Raw genomic sequence first — 23,601 nt, forward strand, 5'->3', positions numbered from 1 at the left:
CAAAAGTTTATTTTCACAACATTTACAAGAATAAAATCAAAAATATATAATTACCGCTCTCGGAAATCTCCCACTGTACCCATTGCGACCGCATGCTCCCACTCCAAGGACAGCCGGGCATGTCGAAAGCAAACAAAACGGTAACAGCCGCAGCAGTTGTACATGCCAGGTTTGTGGGAGAAGTGAAGGGCCAGATGAGACCCTGACAGGGAGGGAGCGCGTTCATCTCCTGTCTCTCGCTGAATTAACCTGTCGGCACAGAACAGCTGATGATTGCGGTCAGTTAATGCAAAACCGAACAACCCCATCAGGAAGGCAGATCGTCACTACAATAATCAGCAAGCGACAGCCCTTTCCTTTGCTGTGGTAGTGGCTCTTAAAAGAGCCTTTTCTTGTGCTTGTTGTGGAGGCTGGGTTTAGGCGCGCTCCCCGCGGATGCGGCGGGCCAACTGGATGTCCTTGGGCATGATGGTGACTCGCTTGGCGTGGATGGCGCACAGGTTAGTGTCCTCAAACAGCCCGACCAGGTAAGCCTCGCTGGCCTCCTGCAGGGCCATGACGGCCGAGCTCTGGAAGCGCAGATCGGTTTTGAAGTCCTGAGCGATCTCCCGCACCAGGCGCTGGAAGGGAAGTTTGCGGATGAGCAGCTCGGTGGATTTCTGGTAGCGCCGGATCTCCCGCAGAGCCACGGTGCCGGGCCGGTAGCGATGAGGCTTCTTCACTCCGCCGGTGGCTGGAGCGCTCTTCCGCGCCGCTTTGGTCGCCAATTGTTTGCGAGGAGCTTTCCCTCCGGTCGATTTACGCGCTGTCTGCTTGGTACGGGCCATTCTCCTTCAGAACCGACAACACAGGCTGAAATACAGGAACAAGATCGACGTGTTTCGGGACAGGATTTTATTCTTTTGGAAAGGGTCCGTCCATCACCTCTGATTGGCTGAACCAGGTGTCTATTAAGGTTCCTTACTGCGATTGGTTGATTCATTTCCTGTAGGCTGGCGGCGAATAAAAATTTACGACAAATAAAAATTTGCCGAGCGGTCGGACTTCATTCATGCAGAGTGATTGGCGCCGGATTAATTTAAAATCGCCCGGCAATTGAAGACCACCCAGCAACGGTGCTTGATTACATTTTATTTACAATTAATTGTATGACGAATTATACAAATTCAGTTTCGTTTAATAAATTTAATATCTAATTTCCTCAGTTAAGATTTAAATTCACAACTGCAGAATCGTTCTCTAAACGAGTGAACTGATTTCTGTTCGAAACTGATAGAGGATTAAAATCGATCCTAATGCAGGTTTTGCGGTAATCACTGACTGGAAAGGCAGAATTGCAGTATGTTTCAAGCGGAATCGATCAATCTGTTTCAAATGCAACTCAACTGAATGTATCGATAAAAAATAATTAAAAGTCTGTAGATACGGCTCCGTTTGTGAGGCGGTGGGTGGCTCTTAGAAGAGCCTTTGTTTTGTGCTCGGGAGGAGGTGGGAGTTTTTCAGCCGCCGAAGCCATAGAGAGTGCGGCCCTGGCGTTTCAGAGCGTAAACCACATCCATGGCAGTGACCGTCTTGCGCTTGGCGTGTTCAGTGTAGGTGACCGCATCCCGGATCACATTCTCCAGGAAAACCTTCAACACCCCGCGGGTCTCCTCGTAGATCAGACCCGAGATCCGCTTGACGCCGCCACGGCGAGCCAGACGGCGGATGGCCGGTTTGGTGATGCCCTGGATGTTATCACGGAGCACTTTACGGTGCCGCTTGGCTCCGCCTTTGCCTAGTCCTTTGCCTCCTTTCCCTCTGCCAGACATGATGCTGCTTCACTCAGGTCGCTGCTCACTGACAAACTGCCTGCTGCTGTCTCCTTTTATACACAGCGCCCCGACCTGCCCGAGAAACGCGCAGAGAGACAGAGGCGGGGAGGGGAGGAGACAGAGTCAGAGTGACGGACAGAGCCGAGAGCGGCCTCTCATCGTCCAACTCCGCCTTCACTTTACCACAACCGCCAATTTCCAACGATTCATCCGACACGAAGCGCTCCAGCGAAAAACAAAACTCCCTCACACACAGTCTGAAAAGAACGAGAGCCAACGTCAGGCTAATAAACATGGTGGGATTGCTGGGCTGAAATGAGTTTATTTCAACATTAGGAGTTTTATGTTGTCGGACGGACAGGGCTGGCAGCTCAACATTCCTGGGTTTGATTGTTTTACATGAGTGGGGGAGGGAGGGGGGGTTAAAAGATGCAGAGGTTACCCCACTGGGAATGTCACTGCAAACTGGAAGGTTCATTTACAGAGGCAATCTGCAGTTACACTGTTGGGATGTTTGCACTGGCCCCACAATAACCAGTGGGGGGACTTTATCTTCCCTAGAATTGACTGGAATTTGCTCAATACTAAGAAGCGCAAGATTTCTTCAGTGAATCTGCGGAAATTTTGAAACATTATGTCGAGCCCAACCAGAGTTGAGAACATGTGGGAATTAGTTTTGGGAAATGAACCAGACCAGGAGACAGCCAAGACTCAGTGAAAATTTTGAGATCTTATATTTTTCTTAGTTATGAGTAAGAATAAAATTAGATCTTGTAAGAAGGTACTAAATTGCAGGAGGGCAAGTTAGGACGTAGTAAGACAGAAGCCAAGGGGCATTGATTGGGAGCAGCCACATGTGGGAGTTGTTTAAAGACCACCAGGTCAGAGTTAAATATTGAGGTACAGGATTTATGCACATTTGCAAAGGCATGGCCTGGTTAGGGACAATCAGCATGGTTTTGTGTGGGCAGATCACGCTTGACAAAGTTGCTCGAGGTTTGTGAGGTGATGACAGAGACTAAGGAATAGGAGTAGAATTAGACCATTTGGCCCATCGAGTCTGCTCTGACATTTCATTGTGGCTGATCCATTTTTCCTCTCAGCCCCAATCTCCTGCCTTCTCCATGTGTCCCTTCATGCTCTGACCAATCAAGAATCTATCGATCTCTACCTTAAATATACCTAAAGCCTTGGCCTCCACAGCTGCTGCCTGTGACAACGAATTCCACAGATTCACCACTCTCTCTAAAGAAATTCCTCCTCATCTCCATTCTAAAAGGATGCTCCTCTATTCTGCGGCTGTGTCCTCTGGTCTTAGACACTCCCATCCTCTCCACATCAACTTTATCACAGTGATAGGTTTCAATTAGTCATCCCTCATTGTTCTCAATTCCAGTGAATAAAAGGCCCAGAGCCATGAAATGTTCTTCATATGACAAGCTGTTTGATCCTGGAATCATTTCAGAGAATCTCGTTTGAAACCCATCCAGTTTCAGCTCATCCTTCCATACAGGGCCCAAAACTGCTCCCAATACTCCAAGTGAGACTTTGCCAGTACTTCATAAAGTCTCAACATAACAGTCTTGTTTTTATATTCCAGTCCTCTTGAAATGAATGCTAACATCATAGTTGCCTTTCTCAGCAGAGACCCAACCTGCAAATTAGCCTTTAGAGAATCCTGCACAATGACTCCCAAATCCCTTTGTACCTCAATGTTTTGTATCTTCTCTCCATTTAGAAAATAATCAACCCTGCTATTTCTTCAACCAAAGTGCATGACCATACACTTCCCAATTCTGTATTCCATCTGCCACTTCTTTGCCCATTCTCTTCATCTGTCTGTCCTTCCCTATTTCCTCAAAAATACCTGCGCCTCCACCTGTCTCTTCATATCATCTGCAAATTTTGCAATAAATTCATGAATTCCATCATCCAAATCATTGACATATAATGTGAAAAGAATGAGACCCAGCATCTTGGCGCTTCATGAGGGCAAGGCTGTGGACATGATCCGCATAAACCTCAGTACGGCATTTGAAAAAGAGCAGTGGGATTCAATATAAATTGCAATTTCAATTCAGAAATGGCTTTCTCATAGAAGGCTAAGTAGGGCTGGAAGTCTGTGAGCAGTGGTGATCCACAAGGATTGATGCTGGGAATTATGTTGTTTCTGATATATATCGATGTTTGGATGAAAATGTTGATGGGCGGTTTACAAGTCTACAGGTGACAGCAAGATAGGTGGAATTGTGGACAGTGTAGATATTGATCAATGCACACAGTGGGATACAGATCACAAACAGATATGCAGAGTAGCTGCAGAAGGAATTTAATCTGGGAGGGAATGTGGCGTTGCAGTTTGGGAGGTCAAATGAAAGAAGAAAGTATAATGTTAATGTCTGACCCCTTCACAGCATTGGTGTAAAGAGTGATCTTGGGATCCAGGCACATAGTTCACTGAATGTGGCTACACAACGGGATAAGGTGTGCAGAATGCTGGTTTCCACTGGTCAGGGTGTTAAGCATAAGAGTAAGGGTGTCATGTAATATAACGTACAGGGAATGGACCCTGTGCAGGTAGGTGTATTCACCTCCTTCAAGTCAGTATTTAGTCGATGGACCGTTGGCAGCAATTACAACCATGAGTCTATGTGGATAGGTCACTATCAGCTTTGCACATCTGGACACTGCAATTTTTCCCATTCTTCCTTACAAAACTGCTCAAGGTCTGTCAGAATGCACAGAGTTTATGAGTGAACAGCCCTTTTCAAGTCCACCCACAGACTGAGGTCTGGACTCTGACTTGGCCACACCAGGACATGAACTGTGTTGTCTTAAGGCATTCCTGTGCAGCTTTGGTTTTAAGCTCGCAGTCATTGTCTTGCTGGAAAACAAATCTTTTACGAAGTCTCAGTTCTCTTGCAGATTGCATTAGGTACAGCTCATCCTTAGGGAACGTGTGGTTTGTGGAGGGATGATGATCTGAGGAGCTGGGTGACAGGCAGAAAAGGCAAAGCGATGAAGAGAAAGGAATCCAATAGGAGAGAACTTTGGACCATGGGATGACACGAAGGAGGTGGAGAACCAGACAGAGTTGATGGGCAGGTCATGAGGGTGTGTGAAGAGAGGTGAAGGGGTTAAATGGTATCAGAATGGGTGATAAGAAGTGGGGGTGAGGGAAACAGAGTGTAGTGATATCCGGAATTGGTAGAAATCAATGTTCATTCTATCAAGATTGGAGGCTGCACAGTCAGAATATGAGGTGTTGTTCGGCTAACCTGTACTTGGCTTCGTCGAAGCAGTAGAGGAGGCCACACGCAAACATGTTGGTGATGGCTCTCCGCTGGTCAGGGTCGACCATGGATATTGCGCCCTAGCTGTGGAAGTCGATATGCAAGTCGGGGAAGTACGATACGTAAAGCAAGTCGGGGACGTACGAAACGTAAAGCAAGTCGGGGACGTACGAAACGTAAAGCAAGTCGGGGACGTACGAAACGTAAAGCAAGTCGGGGACGTACAAAACGTAAAGCAAGTCGGGGACGTACGAAACGTAAAGCAAGTCGGGGACGTACGATACGTAAAGCAAGTCAGGGACGTACGAAACGTAAAGCAAGTCGGGGACGTACGAAACGTAAAGCAAGTCGGGGACGTACGAAACGTAAAGCAAGTCGGGGACGTACGATACGTAAAGCAAGTCGGGGACGTACGATACGTAAAGCAAGTCAGGGAAGTACGATACGTGAAGCAAGCAGTCGCCCATGCAGGAGCTGATGATTCCAGAGCAACAGCGGAGACCGATGGAGTCAAGCACCAGCGGTGTCACAGGATTGCCAGTCTGCACTGAACATCAGACCATCAGACCGACAAGGAGTTAGTGTTCACAGTGGGGACACAGAAAACATCCCACAGATATCTGATGGTGACATTTCAATATTGTGCCATAATGTGTAACAACCGCCGTCTCCAGGGAGAAACTAATGGGACTAAAAGCAAACATTACCAGGTCCCAACGACCTGCACTAAAGTCTGGAGAGAAAGGAGAGACATTGAAGTCTGTCAAAACTCACTGTTACAGAAAGGTCCCAGTTAGTTGAAAACCATTGTTGAAGAATGGTGGAAGGTAACTGTAGTCCTGTTAACTTCACTTCAGGTACTGGAGTCGATAATCTATCAAGAAATAGCAAATCATTTCGAAAAGTTTAATGTCATTGAACTAAGTCAACAGGGTTTACAGTCAGATTCACACAGCACAGAAACAAGACCTTCAGCTCAAATTGTCCACGATGACCAAAGTTTCTATCTGAGCTTGTGGTCTGTAACCCCCTCACCACCACCAACTGGAAAAGTTGCCCTTCAGGTTCCTATTAAATCTCATCTTAAACCAATGCCCTCCAGTTCTTGATTCCCCAACACTGGCAAAATGATTGTTATCTTTGACCCAACTCAGGCCCCTTATTATTTTTTACACCTCTGCAATATCATTACTCATTCTCCAACATTCCAGGGAAAATTGACCAAAACGCTTTCCACAAATCAGTTCTTCAAGATCCAGCAACATCCTCGTAAACCTCCTCTGCTCTCTTCCCAGCTTAATGGTGTCTGTCAGACAGCAGGGTCACGAAAACTAAACACTATTTGAGAAATGCGGCCAAACCAACGTGTTGGACAACTGCAACATTTCATCCCAGCTTCTATATTCGGTGCCCTGACTGAAGGCCAGTGTTCCAAAAGCCTCTTCACCACCCTGTCCATCTGGAACCTGGTCTTAGACCCTGTAACCTGGGTTGCTGAATGTTCAGTCATGTTTGACAAACATACCAGAGATTTGAGACTTTACAGGGGAAGTTGGAGAAGCGGTGTTTTTGGATTTTCAGGAGCCATTTGCCAAGGTGCCACATGTAAGGCTGGTGCACAAGACCAGAGCTCAGTACTGGAAGGAAGTGTGTTAATACTGACTGAAGACTGGTTACCATACTGAGACAGAATAACAGGTCTGTTTCAGACTGGGATGATATAACTAGTGGAGTTTCCCAGTGACCAGTTCTGGATTGTCAATGATTTATTATTGATATTAATGACCCAGAGGAGGGAGGTCAATGACAGGGAATGTGGTGGGGGACATGATGTGATTGGACATTTCATCTCTCCAACAGGATAAGAAGAAGCTGGTGAGTAGAATACTTGGTAAATGGAGTTTAATGTGGTGAAGTGTGATGGCGTGTAGAGTGGTAGGAGGAATCAAAAGTCAGACTGTGATTTATGTGGAGATAAATTGTAAACGAGAGAAATAGAGAGGGGTCAAGGTGCTGAACTACACAACAAAATAGAGACGGGAGCAGTGAGTGGTTCATAAAACCATATATGACCAAGGTTCAGAGGTGAATGGTTCATTGACATTTACTGATGGGTTGTTGGTGCAGAGAAACAGAGAAGTGTTGTTACCGTGACAGACAAGTGCACAGTGATGGATTTTGGGAAGTTAAAGCAGGTCAGGACATACCGAGTGAATGGAGGGTCCTGAGGAGTGTTGATGAAAGAGAAACCTGGGGCACAGATGCATAATTCCCTGAAAGTGCCAACACAGGTAGACACGGTGGTGAAGAAGGAACACGACATGCTTGTCTTCATCGGCAAAGGCTCTGAGAGGAGTTGGGACATCACATTACAGTTGTACATATCAATAATGACACCACACCAGGAGTACCCTGTGCAGTTCTGGTCACATGAGAGGAAGGATGTGATTAAGCTGGAAAGGTGCAGAAACAATTCACAGGAATGTTACCTGGACTGCGGGGCTTGAGTTACAAGGAAAGATCAGACCGACTGGGACTGTCTTCCCTGGAGTGAAGGAGACTGAGGGGAGACCTAACAGAAGTTTATAAAACTATGAGAGGTGTAGACAAGGTAAACAGGCAGAATCATTTTGCCAGGGTAGAAATATCAAATATGAGAAGGTGCAGCTTTAAAATGCCAGGGTGAAAATTTAAAGGTGGACGTTAGGGCAGGTAAGATTTCTGTTTTTGTACAGAGAGTGGTGAGGGCCGGGTATGGGCTGCCTTGGGGAGTGGTGGAAGCAGATACGATAATGACAATTAACAGGGTTTTAGACAAGTCCATGAATATTCAGAGAATTTAAGCACATGAATTATAAGCAGGCAGAAGAGATTTAGTTTCATTTGGCATCGTGTTCAGCACAGACATCATGGGAAGAAGGGTCTGTTCCTGTGCTGTACTGTTCTGTGTTCTCGGTGAGCCTCAGTGACAGGGGAGTCTTTAGCCGGGGTCACAGACAGGTGTATCTGTCGTAAGGAGACAGACTGCAGGATGGTGCATTACCTCCCTGGTACCAGGGTCGAGGATGGAACTGAAAAAGTACAGGCCATTCTGAAAGGGCAGGGTGAGCAGCCAGAGGTCGTGGTCCATATTGGCTCTAACAAAAGAGACAAAGTCCTGCAAAACGAACTTAAGGAGTTGAGGAAAAGTTAAGTAGAAACTCTGTGGTGGGGGTGGGGATAATCCCAGTGCCACCTGCTAGCGAGGAAATAAATAAAAAAGGTATTACAGTTCCGGCCCAAAACGGTGACTTTTCGTTTTGACCCCAGCATCCGCAGAGTATTTTGTGTTTACAGAGATCCAGCTGAGAGAAGGGCAAGACTGGTAGTGAAACATTCCAGGATTCAGATGATTCAGACAGTCCAGAGGGAGGTGAATGAGGTTGGGGATCTGTACGGCTGATCAGGCAGAATGTCACAAGGTCGAGGTCACCCTGGAGGCTCCTCCAGTCAGACAATGTGGGTAGAGTTCAGGAATAAGAAAGGAGCAATCCCCGTGCTAGGATTATACTGGAAGCCTCACAACAGCCAGTAAGAGAGGAACAGATATGTCGGCAGGTTATGGACTGATGTAAAAACTACAGAGTAGATTTGGTGAGTGAATAACCTCCCCAGAGTAACTGGGACTCCCTTGCACCCTGAGGCTTGGATGGAGCATTATTTGTGTTCAGGAAGGTTTCCTGAAACAATATGTCATCCACCAGGGAGAGGGACATTCTTGACTTCACCTTGGGAAATATGGGACTCAGCAGAGTGGTGGCAGGAACAACCAGTGTTCTGAGAGGAATTAGACAAGTCCTTCAGGAGAAATGACCTGCAGAGCTGTGGGTACAGTGGGGAATGGGATTGTGGAAATGTTGTAGCAGGAGTTGGTATAAATTTGATGAGTCAAATAGTCTCGACGATCACAGAATGATTCTCCGCCCAATAATAGTCTGAAAAAAATCACTCTGGTCACCAGTGAATCTACCAAACTCCAGGATGGACAAGATCAATTGTGTAATAAGGACACACTTCTGTCGAAACACTGACACTATATACCAAGTACACTGAGCTGCCAGAGCACAACACCGGCCAGTGAGGACACAGACCAGTACAACACCCAGCTCTCTACTACAAAGTTCAAAGCTGAAAGTAAATGTATTATCAAAATACATTTCTGTCACCATATACAACCCTGAGATTAGTTTTCTTGTGGGCATACTGCTGGTTTGTTAGAGCGGTTGGGGAGGGTTTAAATTAATTTGGCAGGAGCATGGGAACTGGTGTGAAAGGATGCAGGATAGGACAGATGGTAAAAAAGCAAAGATCGCATGCAGTCACACTGTCAGGAAGGGCAGGCAGATGACAGGACATAACTGCAGCCAGCAGGGTGAGTATCAGTGCATGAGGGATGCAGAATCAATAAGGGTAGCAAATGCAGAACTCAAACTGTTATATCTCAATACACGGAGTGTAAGAAATAAGGTGGATAATCTTATTGCCCTATTACAGATTGTCATGTTTAATGTTGTGACCATCACTAAATCACGGCTGAAGGATGTTTCTAGTTCGGAGCTAAATGCCCCAGGTTACACGTATCAGAGGGATAGGAAGGTAGACAATGGAGATGGCATGGCTCTGCTGGTAAAGAATGGTAACAAATCAGTAGAAAGATGTGACACAGGATCGGAAGATGTTGAATCATTGTGAGTTGAATTTAAAAACTGCAAGTGTAAAAAAGACTTTGATGGTAGTTGTTTACAGGCCTCCCAACAGTTGCTGGTATGTGGACCACAGATTACAACAGGAAATAGAAAAGGCAGGTCAAAAGGGCAATGTTGTGGGAGATTTCATGGGAGTCATGGGAGATTTTAACATGCAGGTCGATTGGGAAAATCAGGTTGGAAATAGATCTGAAGAGAGTGAGTTTGCTGAATGCTGAACAGATGGCTTTTTAGAGCAGTTTGTCATTGGGCTACTAGGGGAACAGCTATACTGGATTGTGTGTTATTGAATAAACTGGAGGTGATTAGGGAGCTGAAGGTAAAAGAACCCTTAGGAGGCAGTGATCTCAGTATCATTGAGTTCAGCTTGAAATTGGACAGGGAGAAAGTACAGTCTGACTCAGCAGTGTTTCAGTGGAGTAAAGGCAGTTACAGTGGTTTGAGAGAAGAGTTGGCTAAAATAAATTGGAAGGAGATGCTGGCAGGGATGGCAGCAGAGAAGTAACAGTTTCTGGGGAGAATGAGGGAGGTGCAGGATGAATGTATTCCAGAAACAAATAAATACTCAAATGGCAAAATAGTACAACCGCGGCTGACAAGGAAATCAAAGCTAATGTAAAACCAAAAGGGAAGGCATATAACAAAGCAAGGCAGCAGAAAGGGAAATATAGACCAATTAGACTGACCTCAGTGGTTGGGAAGATACCGGAGTGAATTGTTAAGGAGTATTGGAAACACAGGACAAGAAAGGACAAAGTCAGCACGGTTTCCTGAAGGGAAAGTCTTGCCTGATGAACCTGTTGGAATACTTTGAGGAGATTACATGCAGGATGGATAAAGGGGATGCACTGATGTCATATATTTGGACTTTCAAAAGGCTTTCTTTGACAAGGTGCCACAAATGATCCTGGCAATAAAAGGATTAATGCATGAGGGTGACCACTAGAAGTGGGAATGGTGCTGGAGATGGACAGACCCAGAGTTTCCAGGATGCTGAGACCAGAGATTCAGTGGGTTGGTCAAACCTGAGGTCAGGCTGCAAGTAGTTTGGTGACTACCACGACTGGAAAGGGGAAGAGACAGACAGTGCAATGTCTCCGTGGCTGTGACCCTCAGCAACAAGTACACTCCTTTGGATACCCCTGGGAGGATGACAAACCAGAGAACAGCAGCCCGTCATGTCAGTGATACTGACACCCCGGTCCGATGCTCCGCGGGAGGAAAGGTCAATCACAGCAGTGATGACAACAGACTCACAGTACAGGGGATGTGCAGGAGATTCTGTGGCAGCAAGAGAGATGCCACAGCGGGGTGTCGCCTCCCGGGTACTGGGGTCAGGCATGTCTCCGATGTGCAGGATTTCCTAATGATAAACTTGCCAGTTGATTTGGTGGTAAGGAAATCAAATGCAACGTCAGCATTCATTTCAAGAAGACTACAACACAAAAGCAAGGATGTAATGCTCAGAGTTTATAAGGCATTGGTCCGATCACACTTGGTATTGTGAACTGTTTTGGGCCCCTTCTCTAAAAAGGTACGTGTTCACATAGGAGAGGGTCCAGAGGAGGTTCACAAGAATGATCCTGGCAATAAAAGGGTTAATGCACGAGGATTGTTTGCTGGCTCTCGGCCTGTACTTGCTAGACTTTAGAAGAATGAGGGAATCTCATTGAAACTTATCAAAAATAGAAAGACCTACAACGGAGTGGGGAGGATGTTTCCGATAGCGGGGCAGTCTGGGATCACAGGGCACAGTCTCAGAATACTAGGACATCCTGTTAGAACAAAGATCAGGTAAAACTTCCATACCAAAGGGTAGTGAATCTGCACAGCCTGTGTCAGGGTGTTGTTCATTGACTATAGCTCAGTGTTTACTATCATCAATCCCACAGTCCTGATTAATAAGCTGCAGAACCTGGTCTCTCTGCAACTCGATCCTTGACTTCCTAACCGGGAGACCACAATCTGTGCAGATTAATAGAGACGGGCTAACCCCTATTGACATCAGCGGATCTGGGGTTCAGACAGAAAACAGCTTTAAGTTCCTCAGCATCAGCATACCCGAGGATTTCACGCAGTCTGCACACACCAGCTGTGTGGTGAAAAAGGCACAACAGCGCCGCTTTCACCTCAGACGGTTGAGGAAGTTTGCTAGGAACCCCCAAATCCTTACAACTTTCTACAGGGGCAAAATTGAGAACATCCTGAATGGCTGCATCACTGCTTGGTATGGGAACTGCATCTCCGTTAATCGCAGGACTCTACAGAGAGTGGTGCAGACAGCCCAGTGCATCTGTAGTTGTGAACTTCCCATGACTGAGGACATTTACAACAAAAGGTGTGAGAAAAGGGCCTGAAGGATCACTGGGGACCTGAGTCACCCCAACCACGATGTATTCCAGCTGCAACCATCCGGAAAACAGGACTGCAGCATAAAAGCCAGGACACACAGGCTCCGGGACAGCTTCTTCCACCAGGCCATCAGACTGATTAACTCACACTGATTTGAGTGTATTTCTATGTTACACTGGCTGTTCTATTTATTATAAATATAAATTACTATGATTGTAAATTGCACGTTTAGACGGAGATGTAACAAAAATTTTTACTCCTCATGTACATGAAGGATACAAGAAATAAAGTCAATTCAAATTCAAATTAATATCTCCTCCTTGCTGATGATCAACACTGACACTGGTGCACCTCGGATTGTGCTTAGCCGACTGCTCCACTCCCCCTCTACCCATGACTGTGTGACTAAGCGTAGCTCAAAATCCATCCATAAATATGCTGGATACAACCATTGTTGGTACAATCTCAGATGGAGAGGATAGGACTTACAGGAGCAAGATATACCAGCTAGTTGAGTGGTGTCACAGCAACAACCTTGTGCTTAATGTCAGTGCGACAAAAGAGCTGATTGAAGGAAAGGTAAGATGAGGGAACACAAACCAATCCTCATAGAGGGATCAGAAGTGGAGAGAGTGAACAATTTCAAGTTCCTGGATATCAATATCTCCGAGGATCTAACCTGGTCCCAACATATCGATGCAGCTACAGTAAAAAGAAGGCATGACAGCAGATAAGTTTCATAAGGAGTTTGAAGACATTTGATTTCTCAATTTAAAACAGACAAAACTGCTCTAGATGTATTCTATATATGTTATTTCTGTTTTTGCACTGTTTTCAATCTACAAAATAAACATATCCATACATACACATACTGTAATTTATTTATTCTTTCTATATTATCATGTACTGCATTGAACTGCTGCTGCTACATTAACAAATTTCATGACACACGCCGGTGGTAATAAACCTGATTCTGGTTCTGACTCTGAATTCATCCCCACAGACGGCTGTGGCCAATTCACTGGGTATATCTAATGTGGATGTTCTTGATTATGGGAGGGGGGTTTGAGAGGGATAAGGATCAGTGATGGTCTCCTGAATGACCTGCCAGAGGAGGTGGTGGAGGCAGAAACGCACAAAGTCTCTGTTCATGAACACTTCTCAGGAACCTGTCATTCACTGTGTACATCCTGCCCTGGTTAAACCTCCCATTGCTGGGTCCATTGCTGTTTTCCATCTGTATTAACGATCTGGATGAGAATGTGGTAAACTGGATCAGCAAGTTTGCAGATAACACCAAGATTAGGGGTGCAGTGGACAGCAAGAAAGGCTAGCAAATATTGCCATGGGACGTTGTCCAGCTGTTACAATGGCAGATGGAATTTAATGCAGACAATTATGAGGTGTGTGCAACAAAAGTTTAACGAGAGAAATGTGTGGTTTAAAGAGGATGAGGAAAAGCAAGAAGGCTGCGAGTGGAACGGCTCAGGATTTCCGGACCGAAGGTATTTTACTACTCGGAGTAAAGAGAGACAAGACTGCACAGGCGCGTGACATCAGCCAGTGGAGCGGAAAAAGGTTAAAAAGAAGAGCGCCATATCCAGTGGGCAGCAGAGTGAGAGGGCTTTGGCTCAACTGGCTTAGGTGATAATGAGGCGAGGTAGGTTTACCTGCGTTAATTGCGGAAAGGAAGTATGTGTGTGACACCGGTGTTCTGTGCTCGGTGTCAGATGTGGAAAGTTCTGGAGTCTCCCAGCCTCGTGGACGGGAATATCCACACCCGGTGTGTTGAGCTGCGGCTCCTAAGGGACCACGTTAGGGAACGGGAGTTGCAGCTCGTTAACCTTTGTCTGGTCAGGGACAGCGACGAGGTGATAGAAGGGTGATCACACCGGGACCACAGGAGACAGACAAGTGGTTAAGAGTCAGGAGAGGGAAGGGGAAGAGTCAGAAACCAGAGAGTAGCCCTGTGGCTGTCCCCCTGAACAATAAGTACTCCTGTTTGAGAACTGTTGGGGGGGCAGGGTGGGACAGTCTACCTGGGGGAAGCAACAGCAGCTGAGCCACTGGCACAGAGCCCGGCCCTGTGGCTCAGAAGGGTAGGGAAAGGAAGAGAAAGGCCGTAGTGATAGGGGACTCTTTAATTAGGCACTCTGTGAATGCAGGAAAGAAACACGGATGGTAGTTTGCCTCCCAGATGCCAGGGTCCGGGAAGTTTCAGATCGCGTCCAAAATATCCTGCAGTGGAATAGAGAACAGCCAGACGTCATGGTACATATTGGTACCACTGACATAGGTAGGAAAAGGGTGGAGGTCCTGAACACAGTCTACAGGGAGTTAGGAAGGAAGTTAAGAAGCAGGAGAGCAAAGGTAGTAATCTCAGGATTACTGCCTGTGCCACAGGACAGTGAGTATAGGAATAGAATGAGCTGGAGGATAATTGAGTGGCTGAGGGACTGAAGCAGGGGGCAGGGATTGAGATTTCTGGATCATTGGGACCTCTTTTGGGGCAGGTGTGACCTGTACAAAAAGGACGAGTTGCACTTGAATCCCACGGGGACCAATATCTTGGCAGGGAGGTTTGCTGCTGGGGAGAGTTTAAACTAGAACTATTGGGGGGTGGGAACCGAACTGAAGAGACTGGGGAAGAGGCGGTTGGCTTACAAATAGAGAAAGCTTGGAGATGGTGTGTGAGGGAGGACAGGCAAGTGATAGAGAAGGTACGTGCTCAGACCAACGGTTTGAGATGTGTCTATTTTAACGCAGGGAGTATTATGAACAAAGCGGATGAGCTTAGAGCATGTATCACTACTTGGAGCTATGATGTGGTGGCCATTACAAAGACTTGGATGGCTCAGGGACAGGAATGGTTACTTCAAGTGCCAGGTTTTAGATGTTTCAGGAAGGACAGAGAGGAAGGTAAAAGAGGTGGGGCGTGGTACTGTTGATCAGAGATAGTGTCATGCCTGCAGAAAAGGAGGATATCATGGGACGATTGTCTACAGAGTCTCTGTGGGTGGAGGTTAGGAACAGGAAGGGGTCAATTACACTACTGGGTGGTTTTCATAGGCCACCCAATAGTAACAGGGATATCGAGGAGCAGATAGGGAAACAGATCCTGGAAACGAGTAATAACAACAGAGCTGTCGCGGTAGGAGATTTTAATTTCCCAAATATTGATTGGCATCTTCCCCGAGCAAGGGGTTTAGATAGGGTGGAGTTTGTTAGGTGTGTTCAGGAAGGTTTCTTGACACAATGTGTAGATAAGCCTACAAGAGGAGAGACTGTACTTGATTTGGTATTGGGAAATGAACCTGGTCAGGTGTCAGTTCTCTCAGCAGGAGAGCATTTTAGAAGAGATAGTGATCATAATTCTATTTCCTTTACAATAGCATTGGGAGAGATAGGAACAGACAAGTTAGAAAAGTGTTTAATTGGAGTAAGGAGAATTATGAGGCTATCAGGCAGAAACTTGGAAGCTTAAATTGGGAACAGATGTTCTCAGGGAAAGGTACGGAAGAAATGTGGCAAATGTTCAGGGGATATTCGTGTGAAGTTCTGCATAGGTACGTTTCAATGAGACAGGGAAGTTATGGTAGGGTACAGGAACCGTGGTGTACAAAGGTTGTAGTAAATCTAGTCAAGAAGAAAAGAAAAGCTTACATAAGGTTAAGAGAGCTAGGTACTGTTAGAGATCTAGAAGATTGTCAGGCTAACAGGAAGGAGCTTAAGAAGGAAATTAGGAGAGCCAGAAGGGGCCATGACAAGGCCTTGGCAGGCAGGATTAAGGAAAACCCCAAGGCACTCTACAAGTATGTGAAGAGCAAGAGGATACGACGTGAAAGAATAGGACCTATCAAGTGTGACAGTGGGAAAGTGTGTATGGAACCGGAGGAAATAGCAGAGGTACTTCATGAATACATTACTTCAATATTCACTACAGAAAAGGATCTCGATGATTGTAGGGATGACTTGCAGCGGATTGAAAAGCTTGAGCATGTAGATATTAAGAAAGTGGATATGCTGGAGCTTTTGGAAAGCATCAGGTTGGATAAGAGGCCGGGACCAGATGATATGTACCCCAGGATACTGCGGGAGGCGAGGGAGGAGATTGCTGAGCCTCTGGCGATGTCTTTGCATCATCAATGGGGACAGGAGAGGTTCCAGAGGACTGAGGATGTTGTTCCCTCATTCAAGAAAGGGAGTAGAGATAGCCCAGGAAATTATTGACCAGTGAGTCTTACTTCAGTGGTTGGTAAGCTGATGAAGAAGATCGTGAGAGGCAGGATTTATGAACATTTGGAGAGGTATAATATGATTAGGAATAGTCAGCATGGCTTTGTCAAGGGCAGGTCGTGCCTTACGAGCCTGATTGAATTTTTTGAGGATGTGACTGAACACATTGATGAAGGGAGAGCAGTAGATGTAGTGCATATGGATTTCAGCAAGGCATTTGATAAGGTAGCCCATGCAAGGCTTATTGAGAAAGTAAGGAGGCATGGGATCAAAGGGGACAATGTTTTGCGGATCCAGAACTGGCTTGCCCACAGAAGGCAAAGAGTGGTTGTAGACGGGTCATATTCTGCATGGAGGTCGGTGACCAGTGGTGTGCCTCAGGGATCTGTTCTGGGACCCTTACTTTTTCTGATTTTTATAAATGACCTGGATAAGGAAGTGGAGGGATGGGTTAGTAAGTTTGCTGATGACACAAAGGTTGGGGGTGTTGTGGATAGTGTGGAGGGCTGTCAGAGGTTACAGCAGGACATTGATAGGATGCAAAACTGGGCTGAGAAGTGGCAGGTGGAATTCAACCCAGATAAGTGTGAAGTGGTTCATTTTGGTCGGTCAAATATGATGACAGCATATAGTATTAATGGTAAGACCAAGGCAGTGTAGAGGACCTGAGGGCTCTTGGGGCCAGAGTCCATAAGATGTTCAAAGCAGCTGCGCAGGTTGACTATGTGGTAAGGAAGGCATACGGTTCATTGGCCTTCATCAATCGTGGAATTCAACTTAGGAGCTGAGAGGTAATGTGGCAGCTCGATGGGACCTTGGTCAGACCCACTTGGACGACTGTGCTCAGTTCTCGTCACCTCACTACAGGAAGGATGTGGAAACCACAGAAAGGTGCAGAGGAGAATTACAAGGATGTTACCTGGACTGGGGAGCATGCCTTATGAGAATAGGTAGAATGAACTCAGCCTTTTCTCCTTGGAGCGACAGAGGATGAGAGGTGACCTGATAGAGGTGTATAAGATGATGAGAGGCATTGACTGTGTGGATAGTCAGAGGATTTTTCCCAGGGCTGAATTGGCTGCCACAAGAGGGCACAGGTTTAAGGTGCTTGGGAGTAGGTACAGAGGAGACGTCAGGTTAAGTTGTTGTTTTTTCTTCTTTATTTTAAATGCAGAGAGTGGTGAGTGCATGGAATGGGCTGCCAACAACGGTGGTGGAGGCTGATACGATAGGGTCTTTTAAGAGACGTTTGGATAGATACACGGAGCTTAGAAAGACAGAGGGCTATGGGTAACCCTAGTAATTTCAAAGGTAGCTACATGTTTGGCACAACTTTGTGGGCCGAAGGGCCTGCATTGTGCTGTAGGTTTTCTATGTTTCCTTTCTCCCCAGAGGGAGGTTACAATCTGGAACACAGTCTGAAGGGGTGATGCAGGCTGGCATTTGAGGACCATCTGGATGAGCATTTGAATCACCAAGGCAGGGTAGAAGACAGACCAAGTTCTGAGTTAGTGGAGACAGATTCTCGATGGTCAGTATGGACATGCAGAAATCACTGACAGTGAAAGTGCAATGGGACCCTGAAACACAGAACTTCAGGATGGTCATACCTAAAACATTCAGTACCCAGTATGATGGGATTGCTGTTGTACAAAGGTATTAATGGTCAAATACTGAACCAACCCCCTCAAAAGGCTACCAAAATGCTGTCATTCCCTATGCACCAGTAACAATAGTTTTCTATGGGAATTTGGTGAAGTACTCTGGGTGATATTAGGACAGATGGCTGATAGCTTGGTCACAGTGGGAGGGTGCAAATGTCTTCTCAGAGGGTAAGGGGTTCAGTGGAACAAGCTCACAGCCAAGAATGAAGGTGACAAACCCCACTGCAGTGGAGGACTGCTGTGGTCAGGGTTGTACAGGATAGAAACAGACCCTCTGGCCCATCACATTTATGTTCCCCATCATGCACAGCTGTAATAATCCCACTTTCCTGCATTAGCTTCATATCCCTCTGGGCCTTGCTCACTGAAGTACCTGTGCATTTGCCTCTAATATTGTTACACAGTTCCCTGTATGTGGCATCACAGGTAGACAGGGTTGTGTGTTCTGCTTGCCTCGACAGTCAAAGAACTGCCTCTTTGACAAAACTGTTTAAAGACGGATTTAAAGGGGATCTGAGGGGTAAATATTTCACACAGAGAATAGCTGGTATCTAAATCAGTACCAGAAGAGGTGTGGGGGAGGGGGGCAGAAACTTCTCAGGAATCTGTGTACATCCTGCCATGATTTAACCTCCCAATACAGAGTCACTGGTTTATACAGAAATGAAACAGTCCCTTCGGTACAACTCATCCCCGCCGACCAAGTTGTCGACCTGAACTCGTCCCGTCTGCCTGCATTAGGCCCGTATTCCTCTCAACCTTTCCCATCCATGTGACTGTGCAAATATGTTTTAAATATTGTACCTGAGGCAGAGAGCCGGTGCAGTGAGGCGCTGACAGACACTCACTGTTCCGCGGGCAGGAAGAGGAGAGGCCGAAACCCCAACAAGTGGAGACCGACTCCACCACCCCGGACTTACCGTTCCCCAGGAAACGACGTCGCTGAAGGTGGGGCTTTGTGACGTCATCGCGTCACGGGGCAACAATCACAACGTGTCACGTGACAGTGACACGGCAGGCGGGGCAGAGGGAGCTGTCAATCAGCAGAGCGGCTGAAAAACTTGCGACCATTGTAAACAGAATGGGGAGAGCGGGAGATTTCCAGGGACGTGACCCACTCCCACATTCCCTGGAATTGAGTGTGTTATACACAGTAATATTCATATTGTAATTTAGCTCTTCGATCTTATAAATATGTCATGTTTGTATTTTCTATATTTTTGTGTGGATAATCTTTTTATAATTTTGGATAAAATATGTTGGAACTAGATCATGAAAAAAGAGCGTCACGGAAAAATATTGTCAAAGCCAAAATTTTATCCAAAGTAAGTTGTTATCACACTACGCATATGTCACTATATTGTTCAAAGTTCAAATTCAAATGTATTCTCACAGTACATACGTGTCACCACAGACAACCCCGAGAATCTTGTTCCGCGGGCAATCTTAACAAATCTATAGAACAGTAACTGTGAACTGTAAATATGAGGAACTATAAACTGTAAACAAATTGTGTAAATGCAGAGAAATAAATAGCAATAAATAACAAGCATGAAATAACGATATAACAGTGGTGACATGAGTGTTTTGTTCAAGACACTGATGGTTGAGGGGTAGTAACTGTTCTTGAACCTGGTGGGGCGAGTCCTGAGATACCTGTACCTTCTACCTGATGGTAACAGTGAGAAAAGATCATTACATAGATGGTGAGGATCTTTGCTGATGGACCCTGCTTTCCTACGGCAATATTTCATGTAGATGTGCTCAGTGGTTGTGAGGGTTTTACCTGTGATATACCGGGCCGAATCCACTACCCTTTGCAGGATTTCCCACTCAAAGGCATTGGTGTTCCTGTATCAGGCCGTAATGCAGCCAGTCAGCACAACTTCCACCACACATTTATATAAGTTTGCCAAGGTTTTCAATGACATGCTGAACATCCGCAGAGTCCTGAGGAAGTAGAGTGCTGTTGTGCTTTCTTCACAATTATATTTATGCGATGGGTCCAGGGCAGGTCCTCTGAGTGAGTGACACACAGGAATTTAAAGTTACTGACTCTCTCCACCTCTGATCATCCTTGATTACTAGCTCATGGACCTTTGATTTTTCCCTCCTAAAGTGTACTAAAGCGTCCCTTAGTCTTACTGACATTGAGTGAGGGGTTGTTGTTATTACACCACTCAGCAAAGTTGTCAATCTCTCTCCTGTTTGCTGATTCATCACCACCTTTGATTGTGGTGTGATCAGCAAACTTGTATATGGTGTTGGAGCTGTACTCAGCTACACAGTCATAGGTGTAAAGTGAGTAGAGCTGGGGGCTAAGCACACTTCCTTGTGGTGCTCCTGTGCTGATAGAGATTGTGGAGTAGATGTTTTTGCCAATCTGAACTGACTTGGATCTGCACCTGAGGAAATCCAGGATCCAATTGCACAAGGGGGTATTGAGGCCCAGGTCTGAGAGCTTACTGATTAGTTTTGAGGGGATGACATTGTTAAATGCTGATCTGTAATCAATAAAGGGCATCCAGATGTTTGCATCTTTGCTGTCCAGATGTTCCAGAGTTGTGTGAAGAGACAACGAGACAGTATCTGCTGTTGCTTCAGTAGATGAATTGGAGAAGATCCAAGTCACCATTCAGACAAGAGCTGATATGCTTCAACACCAGCCTCTCAAAACACTTCATCACTGAGGATGCGAGTGCCATTGGGTAATAGTCATTTAAACAGGTTACCACGCTCCTGTTGGGCACCGTAATAATTGAAGCTTCCTTGAAGTAGGTGGGTACCACACACTGCCAGATCGAGAGGTTGAAGGTATCCGTGAATACACCAGCCAGCTGGTCAGCACAGGTCTTCAGTACTCGGCCAGGTACTCCATCCAGACCAGATGCTTTCCTTGGATTCACTCTCTTGAAGGCAGCCTGCACGTCATCTTCAGATACTGAGACCAAATGACCATCGGGAGACACGGGGGTGCGCGATGGTTCCTCCCTCTTCTGGTGGACAAAGTGAGCATAGAAGGCATTGAGCTCGTCTGGAAGCGAAGCTGTGCTGTCCCCTTTTATCACAAGATTTACCTTTGCAGGAGGTTCTGGCATTCAAACCCTGACACAGCTGTCAAACATCTCTCTTTTATTCCAGTCTAGCCTGGAATCTCCACTTTGCCCGAGAGATGGTTTCCGGAGATCATACCTGCACCTCTTGTAGCATTCCTGATCTCCAGACTTGAATGCCTCTGACCTGGAACTCAGCAGGTTCCGGATCTCATTGCTCATCCAGGCCTACTGATTTGGGAAAAGCCTGAATGATTTTGTGGGGACACATGACTCCACAGCTGTTTCAGTAAAGTCTGTAGTGACCCCGGTATCGTCCTTCAGGTCCTGAGATGAGTTCACGAACATGGCTCAGCCTGCTGACGCAAGGCAATCCTGTAACAGTTCCTCTGCCTCCCAACACCACCCCTCGGTTATCTTGATCTCTGAAGCCTTGTTCCTTAGGCTCTGTCTGTGTGCAGGTAGGACGAGTACAGCCAAATGATCCCAATGAACCAAATATGGTCTTGGGAGCAAACGATAGACATTCCTTATCGTAGTGTAGCAGTGATCTCCTGTGTTGGGACATCTGGCACAATAGGTTACTACTTTCAGATTCATTTTCTTTCAGGTATTTACAGGGAAATGAAGACAGTGGAATTTAGGAAAACTATAAACAGCAAAGATTGACAGATAACCAATGTGCAAAAGACAGATCATGCAAATACTAAAACATAAATATTACTGTGCAATTCGGTTGTGGAGTACTTGAAAGTGAGTGTGCAGGATATGCAATCAGTTCAGTGAAGATACCTACACCATTTCAAGAGCATGACTGGTGTAGGGTAATAACTCTTCCTGAACCTGGTGGTATGGGACCTAAGGCTCCTGTACGTCCTTCCCGATGGCAGCAGTGGAAGAGAGCATGAGGTGGCTGAAGGATGTTGTTGTTGATGGATGCAGCTTTCTTGTAGAAGTGCTGCTTGTAAATGTACTGAATGATGGGGAGGGCTTTGCCTGTGATGAACTGGGATGCATCCACCAGTTAGAAACATGGAAACCTACAGCAGAATACAGGCCCTTCGGCCCACGATGCCGTGCCAAACCTCTACCTATTTTACAAATTACTTGGCATTACCCAGAGCCCTTTGTTTTTCTAAGCTCCATGTACCTATCCAGGAGTCTGTGAAAATACTCTATTGTATCCGCCTCCACTACCTTTGCCGGTAGCCTATTCCACGCACTCACCACACTCTGTGTAAAAAACAACTTACACCTGACATCTCCACAAATTTCTTGCAGACATTTTCCTTTCCATTCCTGATCATTGTGTTTCCATATCAGGCCATGATGAAACCAGTCAGGTTACTCTCCACTCTGCATCTATATCTGTCAAAGTTTGAGATGTCATGCTGATTACACGCAGGTAGAGTCACTGCCCTGCCTGCTTTATAGTGACACTTACTGCTAGTCCCAGGACAGACCCTCTGAAATGATAATGCTCAGAAATTTAATGTTACTGACTCTCTCCTCCTCCAGTCCCCTGACGATGACTGGCTCATGGACGTCCGGTTTCCTGCCCCTGTGGTCAGTGATCTGCTGATATGGAGTGAGAGGTTGTCGTTGTGGCACCATTCAACCAGATCACACATCTCCCTCCTGAGGGCAAATTTGTCACCACCTTTGATTCATCCAACAACAGCGGTGTCATCTGCAAACTTAAATATGTCACTGGGGTTGTACTTTGCCACATCATCACAGGTATAAAGTGAGTGGAGTCGTGGACCAAGCACAACCTTGTGGTGCACCAGTGCTGATGGTGATTGTGGAGGAGATGTTGTTGACTTTGAATGCAAAGTCTTCATCATGAAGGGAAATAGAAATTACAACTGAGGAAGAAGTTTACATTAAAACCAGCAAAATATAAGAATGAAAATTAGTTACTTTTCTCACAGAAATGTGAAAATAGGGGCCTACTTGTCCATGCTGACATTTGTCAGTCTGCAAGGAGTATTGTGAGCAATGCTGGGCCCTTCATCCAAGGATTGATGTGTTTGCATTGGAGAGGGTCCAGAGCAGGTTGACGAGAATGACCCCGGGAATGAAAAGGTTAACACATTAGGAGCATTTGATGGCTCTGGGCCTGTACTTGCTGGACTTCATAAGAATGAGGAGAGAATGACATTATAACCACTTGAGTGAACGTGGAGTGGATGTTTCCTGTAGTGGGTTAGTCCAGCACCAGATGGCACACACTCAGAATAGAAGAATGTCTCTTCAGGAAAGAGATAAGAAGACATTTCTTTAGCCAGAGGGTCAGGTACAAGTTCACACCCTCCCTCCCCCACAATATCCCAGCTGTCAGACCTGTGTCCATTCACGTCACCTGTATCTACCCCTTTGTAGACTCCTCACCGCTCTTCACAACTCAGTTCCCATCAGTGTTTGTGATCAGCAAGTTCAGA

At 46.0% G+C, this 23,601-nt stretch overlaps 1 protein-coding gene, 1 long non-coding RNA gene and 1 pseudogene across 3 annotated transcripts in view; 1 reads left to right on the forward strand and 2 right to left on the reverse strand.

Annotated features, from left to right (window-relative positions):
• LOC140189110 (uncharacterized) overlaps nt 1-23,601 on the forward strand; it is a 592,538-nt gene that overhangs the window by 339,566 nt on the left and 229,371 nt on the right. The window lies entirely within an intron of this gene.
• On the reverse strand, nt 417-982 carry LOC140188892 (histone H3-like; annotated as a pseudogene).
• LOC140189002 (histone H4) lies at nt 917-19,014 on the reverse strand. 2 transcript variants are annotated; one of them, XM_072245669.1, is made up of 3 exons: nt 18,909-19,014; nt 5,882-5,981; nt 917-2,071 (listed from the first exon to the last, which is right to left on the reverse strand). In XM_072245669.1, exon 3 carries the CDS (start codon nt 1,809-1,811, stop codon nt 1,500-1,502), a length of 312 nt encoding a protein of 103 aa, XP_072101770.1. In that variant the 5' UTR covers nt 1,812-2,071; nt 5,882-5,981; nt 18,909-19,014; the 3' UTR covers nt 917-1,499. The 2 variants fall into 2 exon arrangements, with proteins under 2 accessions (XP_072101770.1, XP_072101771.1); XM_072245670.1 differs by lacking the exon at nt 18,909-19,014 and adding an exon at nt 12,694-12,750.

This window comes from Mobula birostris, chromosome 28, assembly GCF_030028105.1.
Source record: "Mobula birostris isolate sMobBir1 chromosome 28, sMobBir1.hap1, whole genome shotgun sequence".
Lineage (NCBI taxonomy): Eukaryota > Metazoa > Chordata > Chondrichthyes > Myliobatiformes > Myliobatidae > Mobula > Mobula birostris.